The sequence below is a fragment of the Spea bombifrons genome, chromosome 9 (assembly GCF_027358695.1).
Source record: "Spea bombifrons isolate aSpeBom1 chromosome 9, aSpeBom1.2.pri, whole genome shotgun sequence".
Taxonomy (NCBI): domain Eukaryota; kingdom Metazoa; phylum Chordata; class Amphibia; order Anura; family Pelobatidae; genus Spea; species Spea bombifrons.
In genome coordinates this window covers 12,154,413-12,182,379 of record NC_071095.1, presented here as the reverse complement: position 1 = coordinate 12,182,379, position 27,967 = coordinate 12,154,413, and the positions used below count along the sequence as shown (strand labels likewise).

The window sequence follows — 27,967 nt, the reverse complement described above, 5'->3', positions numbered from 1 at the left end:
TGCTCTGCTGGGAGGCTGTTCCATGTATCTAGCAGCCTCTCAGTAGATATATTAGTGTGGAGACTCAGTGTGATAAATCATTCTACACGCTGGAAATGCCCCCCTCGGGGTGAAATAGTTACATGGATTACCCTGCGATTAAACTTGTCACCCTTTTGAGGACCTCACTCCTCGGGGGCCACAGCAGTGGGAATACATACTGCAGCCCCAATACCCCACGTCACAGCAGTAAGATTCCTATGACATCATATCCTGGCCCTGACGCCTGGGTTGTGATGTCATGGTGCGTTGCTGAGTCTCAGGACTGCCCTGGAATTTTCGGGGCTGTAGGAAGCTACTGGAGTTTTCACCAATAAATCATATTTTAGAGCTGAAAGACCAGAGGAGCACTTTTCAGGGGGCGTGGTTAGGGGTGTGGTTATAGGCGTGGCGGGGTGGGGCTATGTGTGTTTTATTTAGTTAGAAAGTCATCTGCTGCTTCTGCCGTCACTCTCCCCCTGCACTTCCTCCGTTCCCATGGTAACCAGGACGCCTGACGTCGGTTCCCGTTACGCGGTGGCGTCACGAAAGCCGCACGTCTCTCTGAGTAGCAACCGAGATGTTACCGAAAAGCTGAACATGGGAGGCAGTGGGGACGGCGAACGGCCTGCCGGCAGAACAGGTACCGAGTAGAGGGGTGCTGGGGAGCGGCCGCCCGGCAGAGCAGATACTGGGGGGGAATATTCCCTGTTTTCATTCATTCTCTCCCATCCTTCTCATCTGCCCCTCCTCCCCTTACCCTTCTCTTACCCCCCCCCCAGGGCAGTATGTGATCTGTGATGCCCCGGAGTGCAGTCTAGCCACCGATTACAGGTTCTTTAACCCCTGCAGTCAAACTGGGGCAGGTGTGCTGGGGGTATGGGGGCAAGTAGTGAGGGGAGCTTTAAGCCGAGGTCCTGATTGGTCACGCTGTATGAGGACAAATTACCCCTAAATTCAGCCCTTCTGATCTATAACGTATCATTGATGTGTGTAGTCTATACAGTGATGGTAACACCGGCGCAGCGCCTTCAGGAAACCAAACCAGAAACCGAACAACGGAGATCCAGAAAAACCTTCCGATAAAAAACGCATTTTATAGACTGCAGATCGCTAACCGCAGAACCCGGAACCGCAAACCTGTAACCCGTCGGCAGATCGGCCCCATCCGGCCCTCGTCTAGTCTGCCCGTCTCTCCTGCTTTAAAGACTCAAACCTTAATCAGTCGTTGGTCTCGTCTTAGATTCAGGAGCCGTATGTCTATCCCATGCATGTTTAATACCCTCACTGTATTACCCTCTATCACCTCTGCTGGGAGGCTGTTCCACGTATCTACCACCTCTGCTGGGAGGCTGTTCCACATATCTACCACCATCTCAGTAAAACGACATTTGAAAAGAAAATGGGGTGAAGGTGGTGACTTGCAGCGCTTCTCTTACCCCCCGGGATCTAGTTATGTGATGAAGGCGTTTTGAGTAGGAGCCCCGGGGGCCGCAGGGCAGTTTCTAGCACTTTGCATTAGCATCTTATGAATAAAACATCATGTTTATTGCAGAACTGGACAGAGCAGCCGGCTGACGCTCCCAATTCTAGCCCCCCGACATATACAAGACTGAGCCAGAGACACTCGGGGGTTGGAAGATAAATGGAGCAGCCTCCCAGCAGAGGTGGTAGAGGGTAATACAGCGAGGGTATTAAACATGCATGGGATAGACATACGGCTCCTGAATCTAAGACGAGGCCAACGACTGATTAAGGTTTAAGTCTTTACAGCAGGAGAAACGGGGGACTAGCCGGGGGCCGGATGGGGCCGATCTCCTGGTGGGTTCTGGGTTGCAAAAAAAAAAAGTGATTCTAGTGCAAAGCAGTAAAAGTGATGCAGTTACCGTGGCAACAAGCATGTCTCCTGTCAATGCATGCCCCCTGTAGTCCCCGTGTCTTTGTGAAGGTGGCCGGTGATGGCCGTTATCTCCGTTGCCGGTAGCGCCCAGTTGGGTCCGTCCAGCGTTACCGGTAATGCTTTTTTAACTGGTTTATGTGTTTTGTTGCAGCCGCCAGAGTCCCGTCTGTCCCGAGATACGGAATATCCAGTCCCTTCAAAGGCCATTTAAGTACAAAAAGCAACGGTGAGTGATCCGGAATTACAGCTGAAAGGTCTTATTCCGCCCCTGCGGGGTTGTAGATGTAATTGAAGCAATAATCAATATACCCCTTGCCTGTGGAAACCCCTCCGGGGGGGTTATTCATGCCTCTGCTGTCCCCAGGCCGGCCATAGTGATCCAGATCATTTTCGGGGCTGGGATAGCCACATGTTTGCCATGAGTCCATTTTTTGTGTGTGGTAGATGGGTGGAACCGCCTCCCTGCAGAAGTGGTAGAGATTTATACAGCAGAATAAAGCCTTCCCGGCCTCAATTCATCGGATGGATTTTGGATAACCTATTAATGCATAACTACCAATCAGAATTTCACTTTTTTCTTGATCGTGTTTTTTGGCTGATTTGGGCTTTTTTTTATATTTTCAGTATTTTTGAGATCTGGGAATCTCATTCTTCTTATTTTTTTTTTGTCATTTCAGCGTTTTGCATCGGCCCGAATACCAGGCTGAGCGATCAGTACCGGGTCCGAGACCAGATGCTGGCCCATTACAACAAGATCCTGTCGGCAAAAGGTAAAGCGCAGTCCGCGCTCGTCCCGGAGCCGATTATCCGGCGTCTCCGAACTTCTCCGGGTCGCTCTGCGGCCCCCGAGGGGCCCTATCAGTGACATCAGTTTTCTTTAGAGTTTAGAAATCAATTTGATAGATTTATGTTTTTTTCTATAGCCTGTGCCATTGTAGCCCCCCAACAGCTTGCCTGTGCCATTGTAGCCCCCCCAAACAGCTTGCCTGTGCCATTGTAGCCCCCCAAACAGCTTGCCTGTGCCATTGTAGCCCCCCAAACAGCTTGCCTGTGCCATTGTAGCCCCCCAAACAGCTTGCCTGTGCCATTGTAGCCCCCCAAACAGCTTGCCTGTGCCATTGTAGCCCCCCCAAACAGCTTGCCTGTGCCATTGTAGCCCCCCAAACAGCTTGCCTGTGCCATTGTAGCCCCCCAAACAGCTTGCCTGTGCCATTGTAGCCCCCCCAAACAGCTTGCCTGTGCCATTGTAGCCCCCCCAAACACCTTCCCTGTGCCATTGTAGCCCCCCCAAACACCTTCCCTGTGCCATTGTAGCCCCCCTAAACACCTTCCCTGTGCCATTGTGGGCCCCTGAAACAGCTTGCCTGTATCTCTCCCCCTCTGTGCAGATGGATCCACCTTGCAGGGAGCGGATGTGATGTCACTTCCTGCATTGTAGATCAAACGGCGTGCAGAGAGAGAGTGCGAGAGATCATGGGATGAGATCTGTGCCTCTCGCTGTAGGAGTTACCCGCGGTTAGCGGCTTTTAAGGGGGCTGTCGCTGGGTAGTCCCGGGCCGCCTAGAGTGGGGGGGCCAGTCCCTGTCACAGAAGCGCCCGTGATTGAGATGAGTGAGAATGTCGGAGCGCGCAAGATGAAGAACTTTAAACAGGATCTGCGCTGCAAGAAGGAGTCGAGCTCGTTGTCACGGTAACGCTCACCCGCTTTGTTTTCTTATTTTTCTTATTCCAGCTGCCGTTGACTGTTCCCCTCCAGAGAGCTTGTTCAAGAGTATTAAATGTAAGTAAAGAATGTGCGCTTGGTTGGCGATTGGTTGGCGATTGGTTTGCGCTTGCTCTGGCTTTTTGGTTACGAGACCTCTTTGCAGACTCGGCGCTTCCTCATAATTAATGACCTGCGTAGAATGATCAGTATAAAGGAGCTCTAGAACCAGCTAGAGATTCTCCCAGAAACATGTTTTATTTTGCATTAAGCGCTCGCCCACCACGTAATCCCTTCCGGATCGCTTGATGCCGCCGTACACAGTAGCAAAGCATTTGGTTGGCACTTGGCTGACGCATGGCTGGTTGGCACTTGGTTGGCATTTGGCTGGAGCTTGGTTGGCGCTTGGTTGGCGATTGGTTGGCGCTTGCTCCGGCTTTTTGGTTACGAGACCTCTTTGCTGACTCGGCGCTTCCTCATAATTAATGACCTGCGTAGAATGATCAGTATAAAGGAGCTCTAGAACCAGCTAGAGATTCTCCCAGAAACATGTTTTATTTTGCATTAAGCGCTCGCCCACCACGTAATCCCTTCTGGATCGCTTGGTGCCGCCGTACACAGTAGGAAAGCATTTGGTTGGCGCTTGGCGCTTGGTTGGCACTTGGTGATTGGTTGGCGCTTGGTGGTTGGTTGGCGCTTGGTTGGTTGGCATTTGGTTGGTGCTTGGTTGGCACTTGGCGCTTGGTTGGCACTTGGTGATTGGTTGGCGCTTGGTGGTTGGTTTGCACTTGGTGGTTGGCGCTTGGTTGGCATTTGGCTGGCCCTCGGTTGGCATTTGGCTGGCGCTTGGTTGGCAATTAGTTGGTGCTTGGTTGGCCCTCGGTTGGCATTTGGCTGGCGCTTGGTTGGCACTTGGCTGGTGATTGGTTGGCAATTGGTGCTTGGTTGGTGATTGGTTGGCATTAGGCTGATACACAGTAGCAAAGCATTTGGCTGGCGCTTGGTTGGCGCTTGGCTGGTTGGCATTTGGCTGGCGCTTGGTTGGCAATTGGTTTGCGCATGGTTGGTTGGCACTTGGCTGGCCCTTGGTTGGTTGGCGGTTGGTTGGCGCTCGGTTGGCATTTGGTTGGCGCTCGGTTGGCATTTGGCTGCTGATTGGCTGGTGCTTGGTTGGCATTTGGCTGGCGCTTGGCTGGCGATTGGTTGGCATTTGGCTGGCACTTGGCTGGCAATTGGTGCTTGGTTGGTGATTGGTTGGCATTTGGCTGATACACAGTAGCAAAGCATTCGGTTGGCGCTTGGTTGGTTGGCATTTGGCTGGCGCTTGGCTGGCGCATGGCTGGTTGGCGCTTGGTTGGCCCTCGGTTGGCATTTGGTTGGCGCTTGGTTGCTTGGCGCTCGGTTAGCGCTTGGTTGGCATTTGGCTGGCGCTTGGTTGGCAGTTGGTTGGTGCTTGGTTGGCGCTTGGTTGGCGATTGGTTGGCGATTGGTTGGCGCTTGCTCCGGCTTTTTGGTTACGAGACCTCTTTGCTGACTCGGCGCTTCCTCATAATTAATGACCTGCGTAGAATGATCAGTATAAAGGAGCTCTAGAACCAGCTGGAGATTCTCCCAGAAACATGTTTTATTTTGCATTAAGCGCTCGCCCACCACGTAATCCCTTCTGGATCGCTTGATGCCGCCGTACACAGTAGCAAAGCATTTGGTTGGCGCTTGGTTGGCACTTGGTGGTTGGTTGGCATTTGGCTGGTGCTTGGTTGGCATTTGGCTGGCGATTGGTTGGCACATGGCTGGCGCATGGCTGGTTGGCGATTGGTTGGCTCTCGGTTGGCATTTGGCTGGCGCTTGGTTGGCATTTGGCTGGAGCTTGGTTGGCGCTTGGTTGGCACTTGGTGATTGGTTGGGACTTGGTGATTGGTTGGCACTTGGCTGGCGATTGGTTGGCCCTCGGTTGGCAGTTGGTTGGTGCTTGGTTGGCATGTGGCTGGCACTTGGCTGGCGATTGGTTGGCACTTGGCTGATGGTTGGCTGGCGCGTGGTTGGTTGGCAATTGGTTGGCGCGTGGTTGGTTGGCAATTGGTTGGCGCGTGGTTGGATGGCATTTTGCCCACCGTATACAGTAACAAAGCACTTGGTTGACGCTTGGCTGGCGCATGGCTGGTTGGCAATTGGTTGGTGCTTGGTTGGCCCTCGGTTGGCATTTGGCTGGCGCTTGGTTGGCGATTGGTTTGCACTTGGCTGACGATTGGCTGGCGCTTGGTTGGCACTTGGCTGGTGATTGGTTGGCAATTGGTGCTTGGTTGGCATTTGGTTGGCGCTTGGTTGGCACTTGGTGATTGGTTGTCACTTGGTAATTGGTTGGCGCTTGGTTGGCACTTGGTTGGCATTTGGCTGGCGCTTGGTTGGCGCTTGGTTGGCACTTGGTGATTGGTTAGCACTTGGTGATTGGTTGGCACTTGGTGGTTGGTTGGCACTTGGTTGGCATTTGGCTGGCGCTTGGTTGGCATTTGGCTGGTGCTTGGTTGGCACTTGGTTGGCGATTGGTTGGCACTTGGCTGGCGCATGGCCGGTTGGCGATTGGTTGGCACTTGTTGGTATTTGGTTGGTGCTTGGTGGGCGATTCGTTGGCGCTTTTTTCCGGCTTACTGGTTATGAGACCTCTTTGCAGACTCGGCGCTTCCTCATAATTAATGACCTGCGTAGAATGATCAGTATAAAGGAGCTCTAGAACCAGCTAGAGATTCTTCCAGAAACATGTTTTATTTTGCATTAAGCGCTCGCCCACGGGATCGCTTGATGCTGCCGCCGTACACAGTAGCAAAGCATTTGGTTGGTACTTGGTGATTGGTTGGCATTTGGTTGGCGCTTGGTTGGCATTTGGCTGGCGCTTGGTTGGCACTTGGCTGGCGCTTGGTTGGCACTTGGCTGGCACTTGGTTGGCAATTGGTTGGTGCTTGGTTGGCCCTCGGTTGGCATTTGGCTGGCCCTTTGCTGGCGCTTGGTTGGCAATTGGTTGGTGCTTGGTTGGCCCTCGGTTGGCATTTGGCTGGCCCTCGATTGGCATTTGGCTGGCTCTTGGTTGGCGCATGGCTGGTTGGCGCTTGGTTGGCACTTGGCTGGCACTTGGTTGGCAATTGGTTGGTGCTTGGTTGGCCCTCGGTTGGCATTTGGCTGGCCCTCGGTTGGCGCTTGGTTGGCACTTGGCTGGCGCATGGCTGGTTGGCACTTGGCTGGCACTTGGTTGGCAATTGGTTGGTGCTTGGTTGGCCCTTGGTTGGCATTTGGCTGGCGCTTGGTTGGCAATTGGTTGGCGCTTGCTCCGGCTTTTTGGTTACGAGACTTCTTTGCAGACTCGGCGCTTCCTCGTAATTAATGACCTGCGTAGAATGATCAGTATAAAGGAGCTCTAGAACCAGCTAGAGATTCTTCCAGAAACATGTTTTATTTTGCATTAAGCGCTCGCCCACGGGATCGCTTGATGCTGCCGCCGTACACAGTAGCAAAGCATTTGGTTGGCACTTGGTGGTTGGTTGGCACTTGGTGGTTGGTTGGCGCTTGATTGGTTGGCATTTGGCTAGCGCTTGGTTGGCATTTGGCTGGCGCTTGGTTGGCAATTGGTTGGCACTTGGTTGGCTAGTGGTTGTCACTTGGATGGCGCATGGCTGGTTGGCAATTGGTTGGTGCTTGGTTGGCCCTTGGTTGGCATTTGGCTGGCGCTTGGTTGGCAATTGGTTGGCCCTTGGTTGGCATTTGGTTGGTGCTTGGTTGGCACTTGGTGATTTCTTGGCAATTGGTGATTGGTTGGCGATTGGTTGGTTGGAATTTGGCTGGCACTTGGTTGGTTGGCACTTGGCTGTCAATTGGTTGGCGCTTGGCTGGCCCTCGGTTGGCATTTGGCTGGCGCTTGGTTGGCAATTGGTTGGTGCTTGGTTGGCAATTGGTTGGTGCTTGGTTGGCGATTGGTTGGCGATTGGTTGGCGCTTGCTCCGGCTTTTTGGTTACGAGACCTCTTTGCAGACTCGGCGCTTCCTCATAATTAATGACCTGCGTAGAATGATCAGTATAAAGGAGCTCTAGAACCAGCTAGAGATTCTCCCAGAAACATGTTTTATTTTGCATTAAGAGCTCGCCCACCACGTAATCCCTTCGGGATCGCTTGATGCCACTTGGCTGGCGATTGGTTGGCAATTGGTTGGCGCTTGGTTGGTTGGCATTTGGCCCACCGTATACAGTAACAAAGCACTTGGTTGGCACTTGGCTGGCGATTGGTTGGCACTTGGCTGGCGCATGGCTGGTTGGCAATTGGCTGGCATTTGGCTGGCGCTTGGTTGGCGGTTGGCTGACGATTGGTTGGCACTTGGCTGGCAATTGGTGCTTGGTTGGTGCTTGGTTGGCATTTGGCTGATGCCACCATACACAGTAGCAAAGCATTTGGTTGGCGCTTGGTTGGCATTTGGTTGGCATTTGGCTGGTGCTTGGTTGGCGATTGGTTGGCGCTTGCTCCGGCTTTTTGGTTACGAGACCTCTTTGCAGACTCGGCGCTTCCTCATAATTAATGACCTGCGTAGAATGATCAGTATAAAGGAGCTCTAGAACCAGCTAGAGATTCTCCCAGAAACATGTTTTATTTTGCATTAAGCGCTCGCCCACCGTGTAATCCCTTCGGGATCGCTTCATGCCCCCGTACACAGTAGCAAAGTATTTGGTTGGCACTTGGTGATTGGTTGGCGCTTGGTTGGCATTTGGCTGGCGCTTGGTTGGCACTTGGCTGACGCATGGCTGGTTGGCGCTTGGTTGGCACTTGGCTGGCACTTGGTTGGCAATTGGTTGGTGCTTGGTTGGCTCTCGGTTGGCATTTGGCTGGCCCTCGGTTGGCACTTGGCTGTCGCTTGGTTGGCAATTGGTTGGTGCTTGGTTGGCCCTCGGTTGGCATTTGGCTGGCCCTCGGTTGGCATTTGGCTGGCTCTTGGTTGGCACTTGGCTGGCGCATGGCTGGTTGGCGCTTGGTTGGCACTTGGCTGGCACTTGGTTGGCAATTGGTTGGTGCTTGGTTGGCCCTCGGTTGGCACTTGGCTGGCGCTTGGTTGGCAATTGGTTGGTGCTTGGTTGGCATTTGGCTGGCCCTCGGTTGGCATTTGGCTGGCGCTTGGTTGGCAATTAGTTGGTGCTTGGTTGGCCCTCGGTTGGCATTTGGCTGGCACTTGGCTGGCGATTGGTTGGCAATTGGTGCTTGGTTGGTGATTGGTTGGCATTAGGCTGATACACAGTAGCAAAGCGCTTGGTTGGCATTTGGCTGGCGCTTGGTTGGCAATTGGTTTACGCATGGTTGGTTGGCACCTGGCTGGCGCTTTGTTGGTTGGCGCTCGGTTGGCATTTGGTTGGCGCTCGGTTGGCATTTGGCTGCTGATTGGCTGGTGCTTGGTTGGCCTTCGGTTGGCATTTGGCTGGCGCTTGGCTGGCGATTGGTTGGCACTTGGCGGGCACTTGGCTGGCAATTGGTGCTTGGTTGGTGATTGGTTGGCATTTGGCTGATACACAGTAGCAAAGCATTCGGTTGGCGCTTGGTTGGTTGGCATTTGGCTGGCGCTTGGCTGGCGCATGGCTGGTTGGCGCTTGGTTGGCCCTCGGTTGGCATTTGGTTGGCGCTTGGTTGCTTGGCGCTCGGTTAGCGCTTGGTTGACATTTGGCTGGCGCTTGGTTGGCAGTTGGTTGGTGCTTGGTTGGCATTTGGTTGGCGATTGGTTGGCATTTGGTTGGCACTTGTTGGCATTTATTTGCCACTTGCTCTGGCTTTTTGGTTACGAGACCTCTTTGCAGACTCGGCGCTTCCTCATAATTAATGACCTGCGTAGAATGATCAGTATAAAGGAGCTCTAGAACCAGCTAGAGATTCTCCCAGAAACATGTTTTATTTTGCATTAAGCGCTCGCCCACCACGTAATCCCTTCGGAATCGCTTGATGCCACTTGGCTGGCGATTGGTTGGCACTTGGCTGACGGTTGGCTGGCACTTGGTTGGTTGGCAATTGGTTGGCGCGTGGTTGGTTGGCAATTGGTTGGCGCGTGGTTGGTTGGCAATTGGTTGGCGCGTGGTTGGATGGCATTTGGCCCACTGTATACAGTAACAAAGCACTTGGTTGACGCTTGGCTGGCGCATGGCTGGTTGGCAATTGGTTGGTGCTTGGTTGGCCCTTGGTTGGCATTTGGCTGGCGCTTGGTTGGCGATTGGTTGGTGCTTGGTTGGCCCTTGGTTGGCACTTGGTTGGCACTTGGTGATTGGTTGGCGCTTGGTTGGCACTTGGCTGGCGCATGGCTGGTTGGCACTTGGTTGGCCTTCGGGATCGCTTGATGCCACCGTACAGAGTAGCAAAGCATTTGGCTGGCGCTTGGTTGGCGCTTGGTTGGCAACTGGTTGCTCCGGCTTTTTGGTTACGAGACCTCTTTGCAGACTCGGCGCTTCCTCATAAAAGCAAAGCATTTGGTTGGCACTTGGTAATTGCTTGGCGCTTGGTTGGCATTTGGCTGGTGCTTGTTTGTTGGCATTTGGCTGGCGCTTGTTGGCATTTCGCTGGCGCTTGGTTGGCACTTGGTTGGCGATTGGTTGGCGCTTGCTCTGGCTTTTTGGTTACGAGACCTCTTTGCAGACTCGGCGCTTCCTCATAATTAATGACCTGCGTAGAATGATCAGTATAAAGGAGCTCTAGAACCAGCTAGAGATTCTCCCAGAAACATGTTTTATTTTGCATTAAGCGCTCGCCCACCACGTAATCCCTTCTGGATCGCTTGATGCCGCCGTACACAGTAGCAAAGCATTTGGTTGGCACTTGGCTGACGCATGGCTGGTTGGCACTTGGTTGGCATTTGGCTGGAGCTTGGTTGGCGCTTGGTTGGCGATTGGTTGGCGCTTGCTCTGGCTTTTTGGTTACGAGACCTCTTTGCAGACTCGGCGCTTCCTCATAATTAATGACCTGCGTAGAATGATCAGTATAAAGGAGCTCTAGAACCAGCTAGAGATTCTCCCAGAAACATGTTTTATTTTGCATTAAGCGCTCGCCCACCGTGTAATCCCTTCGGGATCGCTTGATGCCGCCGTACACAGTAGCAAAGCATTTGGTTGGCACTTGGTTGGTTGGCACTTGGTGGTTGGTTGGCACTTGGTGGTTGGTTGGCGCTTGGTTGGCATTTGGCTGGTGCTTGGTTGGCATTTGGCTGGCGCTTGGTTGGCACATGGCTGGCGCATGGCTGGTTGGCGATTGGTTGGCTCTCGGTTGGCATTTGGCTGGCGCTTGGTTGGCATTTGGCTGGAGCTTGGTTGGCGCTTGGTTGGCGCTTGGTTGGCAATCGGTTGGTGCTTGGTTGACCCTTGGTTGGCATTTGGTTGGTGCTTGGTTGGCACTTGGTGATTTCTTGGCAATTGGCGATTGGTTGGTTGGAATTTGGCTGGCACTTGGTTGGTTGGCACTTGGCTGTCAATTGGTTGGCGCTTGGCTGGCCCTCGGTTGGCATTTGGCTGGCGCTTGGTTGGCAATTGGTTGGTGCTTGGTTGGCGATTGGTTGGCGATTGGTTTGCGCTTGCTCTGGCTTTTTGGTTACGAGACCTCTTTGCAGACTCGGCGCTTCCTCATAATTAATGACCTGCGTAGAATGATCAGTATAAAGGAGCTCTAGAACCAGCTAGAGATTCTCCCAGAAACATGTTTTATTTTGCATTAAGCGCTCGCCCACGGGATCGCTTGATGCTGCCGCCGTACACAGTAGCAAAGCATTTGGTTGGCGCTTGGCGCTTGGTTGGCACTTGGTGATTGGTTGGCGCTTGGTGGTTGGTTGGCGCTTGGTTGGTTGGCATTTGGTTGGTGCTTGGTTGGCACTTGGCGCTTGGTTGGCACTTGGTGATTGGTTGGCGCTTGGTGGTTGGTTTGCACTTGGTGGTTGGTTGGCGCTTGGTTGGCATTTGGCTGGCCCTCGGTTGGCATTTGGCTGGCGCTTGGTTGGCAATTAGTTGGTGCTTGGTTGGCCCTCGGTTGGCATTTGGCTGGCGCTTGGTTGGCACTTGGCTGGCGATTGGTTGGCAATTGGTGCTTGGTTGGTGATTGGTTGGCATTAGGCTGATACACAGTAGCAAAGCATTTGGTTGGCATTTGGCTGGCGCTTGGTTGGCATTTGGCTGGGGCTTGGTTGGCAATTGGTTGGCATTTGGCTGGCGCTTGGTTGGCGATTGGTTGGCGCTTGCTCCGGCTTTTTGGTTACGAGACCTCTTTGCAGACTCGGCGCTTCCTCATAATTAATGACCTGCGTAGAATGATCAGTATAAAGGAGCTCTAGAACCAGCTAGAGATTCTCCCAGAAACATGTTTTATTTTGCATTAAGCGCTCGCCCACCGTGTAATCCCTTCGGGATCGCTTGATGCCGCCGTACACAGTAGAAAAGCATTTGGTTGGCGCTTGGTTGTCACTTGGTGATCGGTTGTCACTTGGTGGTTGGTTGGCGCTTGGTTGGCATTTGGCTGGCGCTTGGTTGGCACTTGGTTGGCGATTGGTTGGCACTTGGCTGGCGCATGGCTGGTTGGCGATTGGTTGGCCCTCGGTTGGCATTTGGCTGGCGCTTGGTTGGCATTTGGCTGGGGCTTGGTTGGCAATTGGTTGGCATTTGGCTGGCGCTTGGTTGGCACTTGGTTGGCAATTGGTTGCTCCGGCTTTTTGGTTACGAGACCTCTTTGCAGACTCGGCGTTTCCTCATAATTAATGACCTGTGTAGAATGATCAGTATAAAGGAGCCAGCCAAATGCCACTTGGCTGGCGCATGGCTGGTTGGCAACTGGTTGGTGCTTGGTTGGCCCTCGGTTGGCATTTGGCTGGCGCTTGGTTGGCATTTGGCTGGCGCTTCGTTGGTGCTTGGTTGGCCCTCTGTTGCCAATTGCCAACCAATCACCAGCCAAGTGCTTGGTTGCCAAGTGCCTGGCGCTTGGTTGGCATTTGGCTGGCGCTTGGTTGGTTTGCATTTGGCTGGCGCTTGGTTGGCACTTGGTTGGCACTTGGCTGGCACATGGCTGCCTCTCGGTTGGCAATTGGCTGGCGCTTGGTTGGCATTTGGCTGGCGCTTGGTTGGCGCTTGGTTGGCACTTGGCTGGCGCATGGCTGGTTGTCATTTGGTTGGCAATTTATTGGCCCTTGGTTGGCGCTTGGTTGAAGATTGGCTGGCGCTTCGTTGGCACTTGGCTGGTGATTGGTTGTCAATTGGTGCTTGGTTGGTGATTGGTTGGCATTTGGCTGATGCCGCTGTACACAGTAGCAAAGCATTTGGTTGGCGCTTGGTTGGCAATTGGTGATTGGTTGGCGCTTGGTTGGTTGGCACTTGGCTGGCGCATGGTTGGTTGGCACTTGGCTGGCACTTGGTTGGCATTTGGCTGGCGCTTGGTTGGCATTTGGCTGGCGCTTGGTTGGCGATTGGTTGGCGCTTGCTCCGGCTTTTTGGTTACGAGACCTCTTTGCAGACTCGGCGCTTCCTCATAATTAATGACCTGCGTAGAATGATCAGTATAAAGGAGCTCTAGAACCAGCTAGAGATTCTTCCAGAAACATGTTTTATTTTGCATTAAGCGCTCGCCCACCGTGTAATCCCTTCTGGATCGCTTGATGCCGCCGTACACAGTAGAAAAGCATTTGGTTGGCGCTTGGTTGGCACTTGGTGATTGGTTGGCGCTTGGTTGGCATTTGGCTGGCGCTTGGTTGGCATTTGGTTGGCGCTTGGTTGGCAATTGGTTGCTCCGGCTTTTTGGTTACGAGACCTCTTTGCTGACTCGGCGCTTCCTCATAATTAATGACCTGCGTAGAATGATCAGTATAAAGGAGCTCTAGAACCAGCTAGAGATTCTCCCAGAAACATGTTTTATTTTGCATTAAGCGCTCGCCCACCACGTAATCCCTTCGGAATCGCTTGATGCCGCCGTACACAGTAGCAAAGCATTTGGTTGGCACTTGGTGATTGGTTGGCGCTTGGTGGTTGGTTGGCGCTTGGTTGGTTGGCATTTGGTTGGTGCTTGGTTGGCACTTGGCGCTTGGTTGGCACTTGGTGATTGGTTGGCGCTTGGTGGTTGGTTGGCGCTTGGTTGGCATTTGGCTGGCCCTCGGTTGGCATTTGGCTGGCGCTTGGTTGGCAATTAGTTGGTGCTTGGTTGGCCCTCGGTTGGCATTTGGCTGGCGCTTGGTTGGCACTTGGCTGGCGATTGGTTGGCAATTGGTGCTTGGTTGGTGATTGGTTGGCATTAGGCTGATACACAGTAGCAAAGCATTTGGTTGGCATTTGGCTGGCGCTTGGTTGGCATTTGGCTGGGGCTTGGTTGGCAATTGGTTGGCATTTGGCTGGCGCTTGGTTGGCGATTGGTTGGCGCTTGCTCCGGCTTTTTGGTTACGAGACCTCTTTGCTGACTCGGCGCTTCCTCATAATTAATGACCTGCGTAGAATGATCAGTATAAAGGAGCTCTAGAACCAGCTAGAGATTCTCCCAGAAACATGTTTTATTTTGCATTAAGCGCTCGCCCACCGTGTAATCCCTTCGGGATCGCTTGATGCCGCCGTACACAGTAGCAAAGCACGGGCACAATGGGAGAGCAGCTCTGTGTGTTTGAGGAGCCTTACGCAGATTACACGGCTTTACCGACATCAATGGCATCCGGATTGTGCTCCTGGAAACCGGCCAAACCACAGAGCCGGCTCTAACCTTCTGCGGACGGGGGGCTGGGTGGCTTCGTTCCCCGGACGGGGGGAGTAGACCCTGGAAACAAGAAGCTCTTAACATTAGTAAAGATCGATTAAGTATATCAGAACCCCCGGTTTTCATATAGTTAACAAGAGGGGATTGTTAAACATTATTATATATTAAATATTATATTATAATAACATCATGTATATAATAATATAATAAGAAGAATTTTAATAACATGTATAATAATAATAAAAGTACAATCATTATAACATCGTGTATATAATAATAATAATAATAATAATACAAGCCTTATAACATTATTTTATTGTCCTTATGTTATTATAAGACTTGTAATATGTTATAAGGCTTGTTTTATTTATTAGTATTGTTGTTATTATTATTATAATAATGGTTGTGTTATTTATTAGTATTGTTGTTGTTGTTATTATTATAATGGTTGTGTTATTTATTAGTATTATTATTATCGTTACTCTAATGCGTGTACGTTTATACGATGTATTATTCTCGTGTATGGATTTAGCGGTTATGGCCCATCTGCCCTCCGCTCCGCTGGGAATAGGGGCTTTAACTGGAGTCGTATTTGCTCATAGACCCCCGGAGCCCCCGCAGGCTCATAAATCACAGCTCGTCCTTTCTATGCTGGAGAGAGGAGTGCACTGGCCCATTACCCCCCCCCCCCGTCCCAGCAGCCATAGGCTGTATAAGGGCGCCCCCTAGCGGCGGGAGCTTTATGGATAGTATATACGGTATAGAATATTATATATATATCTTTTGGTTCTTAGATGCTTCGCGGATGCGCCGGATCAAAGCAGACCTTCCCGTATCGCGTGTGACGTGATGTCATATCTCGATACGTGCGGCGGGGAAACAGAGATTTAACAAAATACAGGGAGCAAAAATATTCCAACAAGAGACCGCAACGTAGAGGGTCAGAGGCTGAGATGGAATGAAAGTTTTCTTTACTGAGAGGGTGGTAGATAAGTGGAACAGCCTCGCAGCAGAGGTGGTAGAGGGTAATACAGTGAGGGGATTAAACATGCGTGGGATAGACATACGGCTCCTGAATCTAAGACGAGACCAACAACCAGCGGGTATTTTTTTTGTATTTTGGGGGAATGTGGGCAGAAATGCAGCTGGCTGGGAGTGATTGGGAATAAGTCATTGGAACAGCGTGTTCTCCGAGAATCTGCCCCTTCACCCCGAGACTGGGGCAAAAAGCCCTGAGAGCTCCTGGGTAATAATAATAAGCCAATGAAAAGGGGACAATTCCCCGATTGTCGTCGTCTCATTTTCAGTAATTCCTGGACTTGGTGGCCGAAAGTTCCGGACTCTCCGGGAGGGCAGAGATCTCAGACCGAGTTACTGCAACCCCGCAACATGTGTAGCGCAGTTACCCAATCCCCCGACCGAAAGGTTAAATATATAATAAAAATCTAATATACAGAGACAACAAAACATCCCCCCGGCGCTGTATACAGAGACAACCCCCCCCGGCGCTTTATACAGAGACAAACCCCCCGGCGCTTTATATAGTAATAACCCAAACCACTCACAACGTTAATAGTGCGACCCATTATGCAAATGAGCTGCTGTCGGTAACGAATCTGCATGTGAGGTTTGAGAGATGATGTCACGTGTGATGTAATGAATGTATGCGTGTGCAGGTAAGCGCGCCGGCGGGATGTGTCCGGGTGATGCCGCTCTTCCTGTGTTTTCTGTAATACGCTCGCCGCCGGCTGTCGCGACGGGTGACGGGTGGAGGTTTTCTGGCCGTCTCTACGATATTTTAGAGTTTTCTGAAACGTCACCTTTTCCCGTATTTATTTTTTCCCCTTTAAAGACAGCGACCAGCAGAGGAGGGAGAGGATGAAGAGAGCCGTGACGCGTTTCGAGAGAGAGTCCCTGCGCTCCAGGTCCGAATCTCTCCCGGCGTCCATGGAGAGTCCGAGTTCTCTGCTCCCCAGGAAGGTAAGGACCTGATCGAAAACGGATTAAGGGGGCCAGACGTGCTGTATATTCCTATCCCATGCACTGTGTTACCCTCTACCACTTCTGCTGGGAGGTGGTTCCACTCTCTCCGTAAAGTAAAACATCCTTCCATTATCTGTTTGTTATGAGATTCTGTAACATTGTAAGGAATCGTCGGTACCTGGTGAGGAAGCGAGTGGCTGCAGCCCGTCTCCTTTACTCGTCCCTCTTTCCGTCGTTTTGGGGGCAGCGCCAAGCGATTTAAAGAGTAGTGCTGCGCATGGTCCGTCTTCTCCCCTCTCTGGCCCTACGCATGCTCGGCGGAATCAGCTGCCACGCCGGGGTCGGGGTCGTTGAACGTGCGGAGACAGAGAACTAAATAGGGGTACACTTTCCTTATTAACGGGGTACATTTGGCTTATTATTATACCCAGTGCTGCGCATGGTCCGTCTTCTCCCCTCTCTGGCCCTACGCATGCTCGGCGGAATCGCTAGTTCCCTTATAAACGGGATCCGCTTCCCTTATTAACGAGGTCCGCTATTATTAGTGATATTTACTTAAATTAGTAACTCTGCCTCCTCCTAAATTAACCAGAAGAACAAAAAACCTTGGAAAGCTGCCCCCCCCGGGGCATTCTGACAATGAATTTAAATAAGATGTCGGTATTAGACGGTTTCTGGCTGACGTTTTTCGTCTCCTGCGTTTATCGACAAAAGAAGGAACCTCTACCTCCTCGCGGGGCTTCAGGGCCTTAACCTCTAAACGAGATAAAGTGACGCTTGGAAGACATTGGTTACGTTTCCACTGCTGGAGGTGCTGTCGCTGGACGCTCCCTGCGCAGGTTCGCTTTCCAGCAGTGAAAGGGTGGGAAAAAATGGCAGCAGTCACCACTTGTTAGTAACGACACTCACGTGTAACAAAATGAGATAAAAACAGGTTTTTGGTGGGCAAAAAAAACTTTTCTTACCCGCCGCACCGCCGCCGTTTACCGGTTACAGTAACGAGTCGCGTCGCAGGGCCAGCCGAGGGTTTGAGATCGGACGAGGTTTGCAACATTAATGGCCCCTGTAGTGCAAAATGCGTCACACGGTAGCTTTAAGGGGCACAATAGCTCTCAGTACAATCCATCCCATAATACCTCACGTCATTTACCCCGAGGGCCGGGGCATTCTCTGCAAAATTATGTGTGGGTGAGATGAACAATCTGCTTTTCACAGCTAAATCGCCAAAATCACGAATCCGGCCTCATTCTATTCCTCGGGGGGGGGGGGTCGCTAAGTGCTCAGAAACACAATGTAGCCGAGAGAACGCGTCCGTGAAAGGGCCGACTCCGGAGCAAGCCGATCAATAGCCCGGGGAAGGGGTAGGACCGCGCTCCTGAATGAAAGGGAGTCTCATTACTACATAATAGCCTCCGGCCGGCCATTCAATAAGAAAGTGGCCTGTTTGTGAAACGCGTTGGCTGCCCGTCCCCTTCGCAAACCCCTCATACGGTGTCCGGCATCTACGTACTTTGTAGGACTATAGAGAAACATTAATAAACATTCTGACGTCTTTTATCCCGTACATTATAAAGAATACACGCACATTCTAATACACGCACATTATAAACATTCTAATACACGCACATTCTAAACGGTAATTCCTGCGCATTCTGACTGCATTACCCTGTCTGTCTTTTCTACTTTAACCCCTTCAGCACCGGGACGTACCTGGTACTTCCTGGTTACTGGTCACCGGTAGACCGGGACGTACCAGGTACGTCTCCTCCAAAAAACGCCCCCACATCACCACGATCGCGGTGATCGTGGAGGCGCTGCTGCTCCTGTCTGCCCAGGAGTTCTGGGCAGACAGCACAGCCTCTCTAAACCCGCCCCCAAGCCTACGATCACTCCCACGGAGTGATTTTGTAGGCAGAAACAGCGATTGCAGAAAGATCTGCAATCGCGGTTTCAGCTGCCACAGGCAGCTTCAGGGAAAGGGGGGGGGGTGTTGAATGGGTCCCCACACAAGTGTGGGGGCCTGATCCAACACCCCCCTGCTGCCTGATCGCTCCATGAGAGCGTCAGTGCAGCGTTAACCCCTTCAATGCCGCCATCGGGGTTAATTTCCGTTTTGTAGGGGGCTCTGCTGCTGGTGGTCTGCCTGGAAACCCAGGCAGACCAGCAACAGCAAAAACGAGCCCCAGAAGTCCTCTGATCAGTCCTGTAGGACTGATCAGAGAGACTCCTCCCCTACAATCTCCAGTCTATTGGAGATTGTGTCCCAGCTGCCAGAGGCAGCTTCAGGGACAGGGAGACAGGGTTCTTTGGTCTCCACATGAGTGTGGAGACCAGCCCCCCCACCCCCTCCCTTGCTCAGTTAACCCCTACCCCCCCTCTTCCTCAATTAACCCCTTCAATGCTGCGATTGTGTATGACCCCCATCGCAGCATTGCAAGGGTTAATATTAGTCCCCACAAGCTTGTGGGGACTAAATACCAGTCAATGCTGTGCTTCAATGGAGCATCAGCATTGAAAGAGTTAAAAAAAATGTAAAAAATAATAATAATAAAAAAAATTTAAAAAAAAATAATTTAAAAAAATTAATAAAATAATAATAATAATAATAAAAAAATAACAGCACTGACCTGAAAGTCCAGGGTGCTTCCAGGTCAAATGCTGGGCTGATCAGATCGCTCCTGGCCAATAGGAGTGATCGGATCATTATGGCAGCCCACGGATGACCCTGCTCTACAAAGAGAGAGGGGTCATCTAGGGTAATTATGAAAAAACACAAATTATTAATAAATGAAAAAATCATAATTATTACCTGATCACTTGTCGGTGACATTTTAAGTCGCTGATTATTGATCGTTCTCCCCAGGCCCGGACTGGGACAAAAAATAGGCCCGGGCATTTAAGCCTGAGCAGCCCATATTTATTTATTGTTTAAGCCCACCCGTACCATCTTTGCATTTAATCATTCACACAAATCATTAACACATTCATTAATGCAGTCTCACAAATCATTCAAGCAATTCATCCTCACATGAATTCATTGTCATACGCATTCACACAATTCATCCACACATTTATTCATTCATTCTCATACGCATTCACACTAGCCCCTCTCTTCATCTTATCTGCCCCTTCTCACTATGTTCCCCCTTTTCACTATGTAACCCCCTTCCCCACTTCTCAATATGTACCGCCTCTATCTATCCCCTCTCCCCCTTTCTCACTATCTAACCCCCCTCTGCCCCTTCTCACTGCACCCCCCTCCCTCACCCTACTTACCTTGTTGCCGGAGCAAGCAGCAACTGCGACCGCGCCTGTGCCAGGGCAGGATTGACTTAGGGGCTGATGGAGCTGCAGCTCCAGGCCCCCACCTTAAAATAGGTCCAGTCAGGACTGGACTGACTGGTCCTATATGGCCGCATTAACGCAGAGCACCTTAAGCCTGCCGCAACTACCCCCTCCTAACTATCTACCCTCTCCCTCTTTAAAGTTCACTTACCTTTCAGGAGTCCTGTGGTGGGGGTGCAAGGCCTCTGCCTCCCAGCTCTGCCACTGTATGGAACAGTATAGAGTGATGGGAGTTATGATGTACTTTTAGAGCATAATTAGATCATGAAAAAGACATTGGAAACGGTACAGCATAACACCCATCACTCTCACACACTTACCAATCCACACGTATACCAACCCACACGTATACCAATCCACACATATACACTAATCCACACATATACACTAATCCACACATATACCAATCCACACGTATATACCAATCCACACGTATATACCAATCCACACGTATATACCAATCCACACGTATATACCAATCCACACGTATATACCAATCCACACATATATACCAATCCACACATATATACCAATCCACACATATATACCAATCCACACATATATACCAATCCACACATATATACACTAATCCACACATATATACTAATCCACACATATATACCAATCCACACATAAATACCAAACCACACATATATACCAATCCACACATATATACACCAATCCACACATATATACACCAATCCACACATATATACCAATCCACACATATATACACCAATCCACACATATATACACCAATCCACACATATATACACCAATCCACACATATATACCAATCCACTCTCACTGAATGTTTTCCTACCTTTCCTCTTTTCTCCTTACAGCTCCTTTTCCTCCTCTTCGCTCCTCTTCTTCAGTTCTTCTGTCTTCTCTGTCTTCTTCCGGGTCACCGGGTCGGTGGGCGCGGCTTCAGTGTTGTGCGCCGGGATCTGACAGCAAACCCCGGCGCACAACAGCTGTTGTCGCGCAGATCACAAGGGACCGGTATCGGAGGTCTTTAACAGACCTCCGGCTCCCTTGAGTGATTTTAAGCCGGGTTGAACCCGGCTTAAAATCACTCAAGGGAACCGGAGGTCTGTTAAAGACCTCCGATACCGCTCCCTTGCGAGCCTGCTCCTCCAGCGGCGGACATTACTGTCCGTCTCTGGAGGAGTGCCGGGTGCCGCAAGTTGGCAGCCCCTGATGAGCGGCACCCGGTGCGGACCGCCCCCCGTCGCGCCCCCTGGAGTGTGGCGCCCTGCTCTAAGAGGCCGGGAAGCCCCCACCAGGGCCGGCCTTAGGGGTCTGCGGCCGCACAGGGTTTAAATTAAAACATCGGGGTTTTTTTTTTTCAACTTTATTTAACATCCTCCATGTTAAATAAAGTTAAAAAAAACTTTATTTAACATGGAGGATGTTAAATAAAGTTAAAAAAACCCCGATGTTTTAATTTAAACCCTGTGCGGCCGCAGACCCGTAAGGCCGGCCTTGGTGGGGACTTCCCGGCCCCTTAGAGTGGCGGACCCGGTCGCAGTTGCGGCGGGCTTAAGGGGCAGATGCCCCTTATGCCCTGCGTTACTGCGGCCGTAGGTAGGTTAGGGGCCTGGAGCTGCAGCTCCATCAGCCCCTAAAGTCAATGCGGCCCTGCCGTGGCCCGGCCCACCGGGCAAATGCCCGGTGTGCCCGATGGCCAGTCCGGGCCTGGTTCTCCCTGATTGATGTCAGCGGCCTAAACCTGTCACTTACAAGTAATCTGATGAAAAAAATATTTTAAAAAATGTAAATGCACATGTTCCAGTTTTGCCCTCATAGCTTCCTAAAAAAATGCATGAACCATGCATGTGAGGCCTTGTTGGACTCATGGGATGTTGGTGAACAAAATGTGGTGTTTTCTTCCACTGTTGCACTTATGGTGTGCAAGAAATTCAGTGCAACATTGAAATGTATGCGTTAAAAATGCAATAAAATAATGTCCCTGTGAAGTTTGGCAGACATCAGTGAAGAAATGGCTGGCTGAAAACTGTCAAAACTACCCTAGTTGAACACCTTGACTTGTCTACTGTTCATAAATATATACTTTTATGGGGTAATTTACAGTGGGGGGCTTCCAAAATGTCCCAAATGGGATATGGGCCCAGGAAACCAATTTCTGAAAATTCCAAATGTGAAAACGAAAATGCGCATGTTCCAGTTTTGCCCTCATAGCTTCCTCAAAAATTGCATGAACCATGCAGGTGAGGCCTTGTTGGAACCGGGGGATGTTGGTGAACACAATTTGGTGTTTTTTTCTGCAGTTGCACATATTCTATACAAAATATAATATAAAATCTAAAGCAACATTGCAACATATGCAAAAAAAACAAAAAAATATAAAAATACCTCAAAATTTGGCAGCAATTGGCGATAAAATCCCTGTTTGAAAAGTGTCAAAATGACCCTAGTTGTACACCTTGACTTATCTACTGTTCATAAACATATAATTTTGGGGGGATAATCAGTATCTGTGACAACTATTGCAGTTATTAGACTACCATGCCAAGTTTGAAAAAAATTACATTTCAAAAACGTAATGCATGCCTTGCAATATTTTCCCCTATACTGGTCAAAATAGATAAAAATCCTGGCCATGTTGGGTGGTTTCCAAATCAGGACAACTTAATGAATATATTTGGGATAATTTTTTCCCATTGGTTCAATGTGTGTACAATTTGTATGTATACAAAACTGTAAAAAAATGCATTTTTTTCATTTCCCCCCCACTTTTTCCAGTTTATTTCAAATAAAACAATGTACTACCCAGCTTAATATGGTTTCAAATGAAAGCCCTACTTGTGCTGAAAAAAACAATATATGATTTGTGTGGGTACACCACTTGATAAGAGAGAAATTACAGTTGAAGAAAGACATGGCAAAAACACAAAAACGGCTCCGGTCCTTTAGCGACACCCTAGCTTAAAAATCCCGGTCCTGAAGGGGTTAATCAAAGTCTGATTACCTCTTCTAATCACAGGCATCTCGTATTGAACTCTCCCGGGGACCATGCCAACCCCCCCCCCCCCCGCTGCCCCCAAAAACTTGTTTTATCCCAATAAACTCCCTTTATCTGCAGATCTGGAGCCGCCGTTGCTGTCAGTCATGTGATATTTTGGATGACTTTCCTGCCTCAAACCCCACACTGATCTGATGCTTTATGGCAATGCTAATGAAGTCCGTTCCTCCATAGACTTTCATTAGTCAGAGAGTCCGGCTGGGTGATTAAGACTGAGCCATTCTATTGCCCCTCACAGGCAGTATGATAAGGAGTCGGGGTGTTTAGTAGATCGGGGATCAGATAACAGAGCGAGAATCAAACGGCTGATATGCAGCGGCCTGAAAATATTATATTTTGGGGGCAAAAACTACAACTGAGGTATAAAAGAAAACCGCGATATTTCTGAAAACGTATTTTTAATCTGAATAATAAATATATAGAAGATCCCTTTTAGTTCCCGCGTTCTGCTTTTATTAATTTCCCTCCCACGATGTCACCTAACCTGTTATATTTGTCACCGTTCTGGGTCATGTGATCTACCCTTCTTTTTTGGTTTTTTATAAACGTAAATAAGCGCATTCGGTGCGAGAAGCCGTCGGGGCGGCGAATAAAAATTCACCAAATGATAGTAATTAATTTAAATGGGAATCCGCGGGAAACTGCAGATGGTTCCCCGACGAGCAGCCGCTCGCTTCTCTTTACTTTGAAAGGAATCCCGCTGCGCTCCTGGATCCCGCGATCCGCTTCTATCACACAGCGGCGTCCGCCCCGTCAACCGCAGGACCCCCGGGGGGGGGGGCGTTAATATTTAAACTGTCAAAATATTGCACGTTACCCTGGCAACCTCTCCAATGCACAGATGCCTTCACCCCCTGCTTTATCAGACGTATTATAAGTTCTCTTTATAGAGTGTAAGCTCACGCGCGGCGTCCGGGTGAAGACATTTAGCGAGGAGCTTCACCTTTCCCGGCACACAAACCGTTAATACGCTCTCTCCCCAAAAAGTCATTTCTAAGCTCGTTACGGGAGTTCTTTCTGAAGAGGCTTTTCCGTTAATTGTTTTTTTTTATTTCTAAACAAATCAAAAGGTTTCGGAGGAAAAATGACTCCTCGTTGGGAGAACAGAAGCTCGGCTGCCAGCGGCGCGGCGGGAAATCTCTTTTATATGAATCTGAGCAACAAAATTGCAGCAATTTCCCTATTTATGCTCCTTCCCAAAATAAATATATATATTTTTTTGATCATCATTTTTAACGTCATTTTATTTTAGAAAAAGGTTCTGTTCCGCCGCAATCTGCACCGACGTTCCCGACCCAGCCGCGCGTCCGTTATTGAGTCCCCCGTCGAGCAAAATGTATTTCTTTTATTTATAACCCTTTCAGTGCCGCAGGGCTGCAACATGCAAAAGGAACTTTATGCCCCGGTCTGAATAATGACTTTAATAATAAAGTAATAATTTAATAATTTATAAAATAAAAATAATAATTTAATATAATAATAATAATTTCATAATTTAATAATAAAATAATTTAACAGTCCAGAATACTAGATTTATAATTTTAATGACCATTTTTATTTTTATATGATTTTTCATATAAAAATAATTTCTCTTTCTCATAGGGAGGGACAACGGATTCTAAATCTCCAAAAATGTGTTACTGTCCCAAAATTTATGCGTTACATTTCAGAATACACATTAAACCGATATGATGTCATTGGAATATATATAAATATGTATGGATGTGTGTATGTATGTGTGTGTGTGTGTATATATATATATATATATATATATATATATATATAATATATGCTATTTAAGCTTTATTTATATTCCCGTAAGAGTCTTTTTAACGCTCTGTTGTGTAGCTCCTCCCCACGGGAGAAGCTGATTGGTTGTGGCAGAGGGAGGCGTGAGAATGGGCGGAAGTTGTTTATTTCGCACATTTAGGGAAAGTTTAATTTTGATAGAATGTTTCAACGTGAAAAATGTAAGGTTTTGCCAGAATCTGCCGCAGAGTAAAATAAGTAGAAATGATGAACTTGACCCTCAGAGCTAACAATCTAACGGAGAACGTCCTTCTTATAACAGGATTTTTATTACGGGCCCCGGAACGCAGCGCCCTCGCCGTACTCTGACCCGGGACTGATGTGCTGCGCGAAGCCTCCGGAACTCGGAACGGCATTCAGAGCGTCGCGCGGAACCTCCGGCTCCTCGTCGGGCTCCAGCGACCCAAAGACGTTCCGCAGGTTTCAGGACAATCAGAAGAAAACCTACAGCGGGGATTTACTAGAGAAACACCCCAAGAAATTCAACGGCGCGTCTCGCCCGTTCACCCCGCGCACGTTGAAGACAGAGGCCAAATCGGCGCTCGCTCAGTACCGCTATTATACCCCGCCGAGGCGGAAAAAGAGAGGTCCGGCGAACGAGGTGGAGACCCAAACCGAGCCTGACAGGTACAAAAATACTTTTAATGCACACCGAACCCCCCCCACAACGTTATAATGGGAAATTTTATTGGGAATAACTGGATTTTAGTTTTTGGGGTTTTTTTGTCCCCCCCCCCGGTATTTTTCAGGCTTTAGCGCTGTTTTGGATGCCGCTCGAGTAATTTGTCATTTTATTTTCTATCGTTGCGTCAGCTGCCGGGATGGAATCACATCAAGGGCTCGCGATTCTCCCACAGGCCGAGGCGAGGTACGTACAGGGGATAAATGGCGGGTTTGGCAATTTAAGAGTAAATACCTTGCAGGGGTTAAATCCGTCCCTCTCTGTTTATTCGAGGGTAATGAGTGGGTTAAAAATGAATGGCTTTTTTATTGTACTTTTTCTATTTAACGGGCGACTTTACACGGCTGCTCATAGTTGTTTTTCGGAAGGCTGGGGAGATTTTTTCCTCCCCGGCACTCGCTGTCTCGAGGACTTGTGTTGCGTCTTTTCCAAAAACGCTGTTTTCTATAGAAAAGGCTGATAATGTTGCTCCGGTCGCCGTGGGCACGGTTGGGTACGGTTGGGTTCGGTTGGGTACGGTTGGGTACGGTGGCGCGTTACACGAATGGTTATTGAAGCCAATTCATTCCTTAGGTAGGACGAGATGTCTACACGGACTATGAAGAGACGGACTGGGACCCCCGCTCTCCGTCCCGGTACTGAAACCCTATTGTGGGGTCACTTCTGTTATTTGGGGTCCCTCTATTGCTATTGGTCTGCCCGTGGGGTAGGATGCTCTGGAATGGGGGGGGGGGCAGACTGTCCGGCTGGTCTGTCCGTGGGGTAGGATGCTCTGGAATGGGGGGGGGGGGCAGACTGTCCGGCTGGTCTGTCTGTGGGGTAGGATGCTCTGGAATGGGGGTGGGGGGGCAGACTGTCCGGCTGGTCTGTCCGTGGGGTAGGATCTCTCTGGGGATTGGGGGTTTTTAGAAACATGTTTTTATTATTATTTTTTTTCGTTCTAGGTCTTCTTCCAGCGACCTTTACTCCCCATCCCCTACGATGCAGAAGATCCGTTCCGAGTAGGTATTGTTCTCCATAGATTAGCAGCCAGTCCCTCTGATTCGGGCCACACGTCTGATACGGGTCCCATGTGCCGACATTGTAACCCATGAAACCTAAGAGCAAACCTAGAACCACATAATAGCCGCTGTGTTTTCGGGGAGAAATAACGTAAAATAAGAAACTCTGTCTAGCCAGATCCGCAGCTATAACTCCTATCACTAGATGTACTTCATTGTGTGATCAGAAACGTTATGGGGGCATCACTGACAGGAAAGCCTCCACCCTGCCCTATGACCCCCGTCCCTACTACCTTTTCACAATTATATATCGGAAATTCCCATCAGATTTTTTTTTAATTTTTCTTGTTTTCCAGAGAAGAGGAACTTTCGTATCTGAAGTTTGTCACCGACGTGACCAGCGAGATCCTGGCTCTGGGGCTCTTCTCGGACAGGTGAGGACCCCCGAGTGCATCGGGATGATGCCTTTTAATGATTGTCCCCCACGGACCCCCTATAGCCAGTGCCACCAAATCTCCAATCATAAAGTGAACCGTCGGGACTCCTCTGGACATTTAACTCTTTGCAGCGTCGGTCGAGGAATTCTGGGGCAGATCGGAGTAGCTTTGGCTAAGAATGCCGCGCAGTGATAGCGGGATGATGCGGTGTGTGTATGTGTCTTACAGAGGGGTATTAAGACCCCTTCCCCAGGCACGGCAGCTTCAGTTAGTCCAGTGTAACATTTGGCTACCAGCCCCGGTATCTAAGGGTGTCCCGAATCACGCTGTACGCGGCGCCCCCCTGTCTGCTTAATCTGTTGCACTCACTGTAAATAGATAATAATAATAAAAATAATAATAATTAATAAATTAAAGTCCCTTTTTTATTAACGCAGAGTTTTGAACCGAGTGTTTGAACGGCACATCCAAGAGAACAGAGATTATCTGGATGAGGTGAGATCTTACCGGAGATTTAAGTGTTATTGTTATACAGGTGCGGGGGTTATAGAGATTATTAATATCATTTATTTCACTCCTGGTTTCCAGAGGAAGATGAGGCGAGTGTTGGAGACCCTCAGGAAGGATCTGGATGAGGGGCACGAGTTCCGGGAAGAGTCAGCCGGAGGTCGCTCTGAGACGGCGGAGGGTTTCCGGGAGAGATGTTACGTTCCCGAAAACTCCTTCCGAGAAACCGTCTCTCAGCGGCAGGACAGGACTTACGAGAGCGACGGCGAATCGGACCCTGATCTTCAAGGGGAACCTCCGCGATCGTCGCTGGAATGGTCCGAGGCCCCCGAGGATTCTCTCGGGGATGACCCAGGTTGCGCCTCCTTTGACAAACCTGACGCCGAATCGGTCACGTCGGAGCCCATCGGCCCCTCAGAGACAGCGGAGGACCTTCACAGGCTGGAGAGGCGCTTCACAGACGTGGTTCGGGTGACGGCGGCAGAAGAGTCGCTTGACGCAGGGAATGTGGAGGGTGCCGGGGCGGCAGAGGATTGACCGCTGGTAGCCGGAAACGGGTTATCCTGTATGCTGCTTATCTCATGTACGGGTATTACAATGGGGTTTAACCCAAAGCGTGCCAGAGAGGGGACACAACGCCGGAGTCACGCTCTGGTCCTTAAGTGGTTAACCACATGAAAAAAAAAAATGTAACTGTAGGATCCCAAAAGGGGCAATTAATGCCGGATTTCCCCCCAGCCTGTTCACAGCAGACCCTTGTGAGTAGTAGCGGTTAAAGCCCGTCAGATACCCCGGTCTCATCAGCTTCACTCGTTTGTACCCC

General features: G+C 49.9%; 1 protein-coding gene across 1 annotated transcript; it reads left to right on the top strand.

Moving 5' to 3' along the window:
• Positions 1–516: 516 nt before the first annotated feature.
• Positions 517–27,967, top strand: SPATA7 (spermatogenesis associated 7). The gene is made up of 12 exons (XM_053475463.1): positions 517–661; positions 2,070–2,144; positions 2,596–2,688; positions 3,651–3,698; positions 16,184–16,311; positions 24,780–25,144; positions 25,331–25,385; positions 25,773–25,834; positions 26,144–26,200; positions 26,557–26,634; positions 27,075–27,132; positions 27,226–27,967. The coding sequence occupies exons 1-12, from the start codon at positions 517–519 to the stop codon at positions 27,679–27,681; spliced, it is 1,620 nt and encodes a 539-aa protein (XP_053331438.1). The 3' UTR covers positions 27,682–27,967.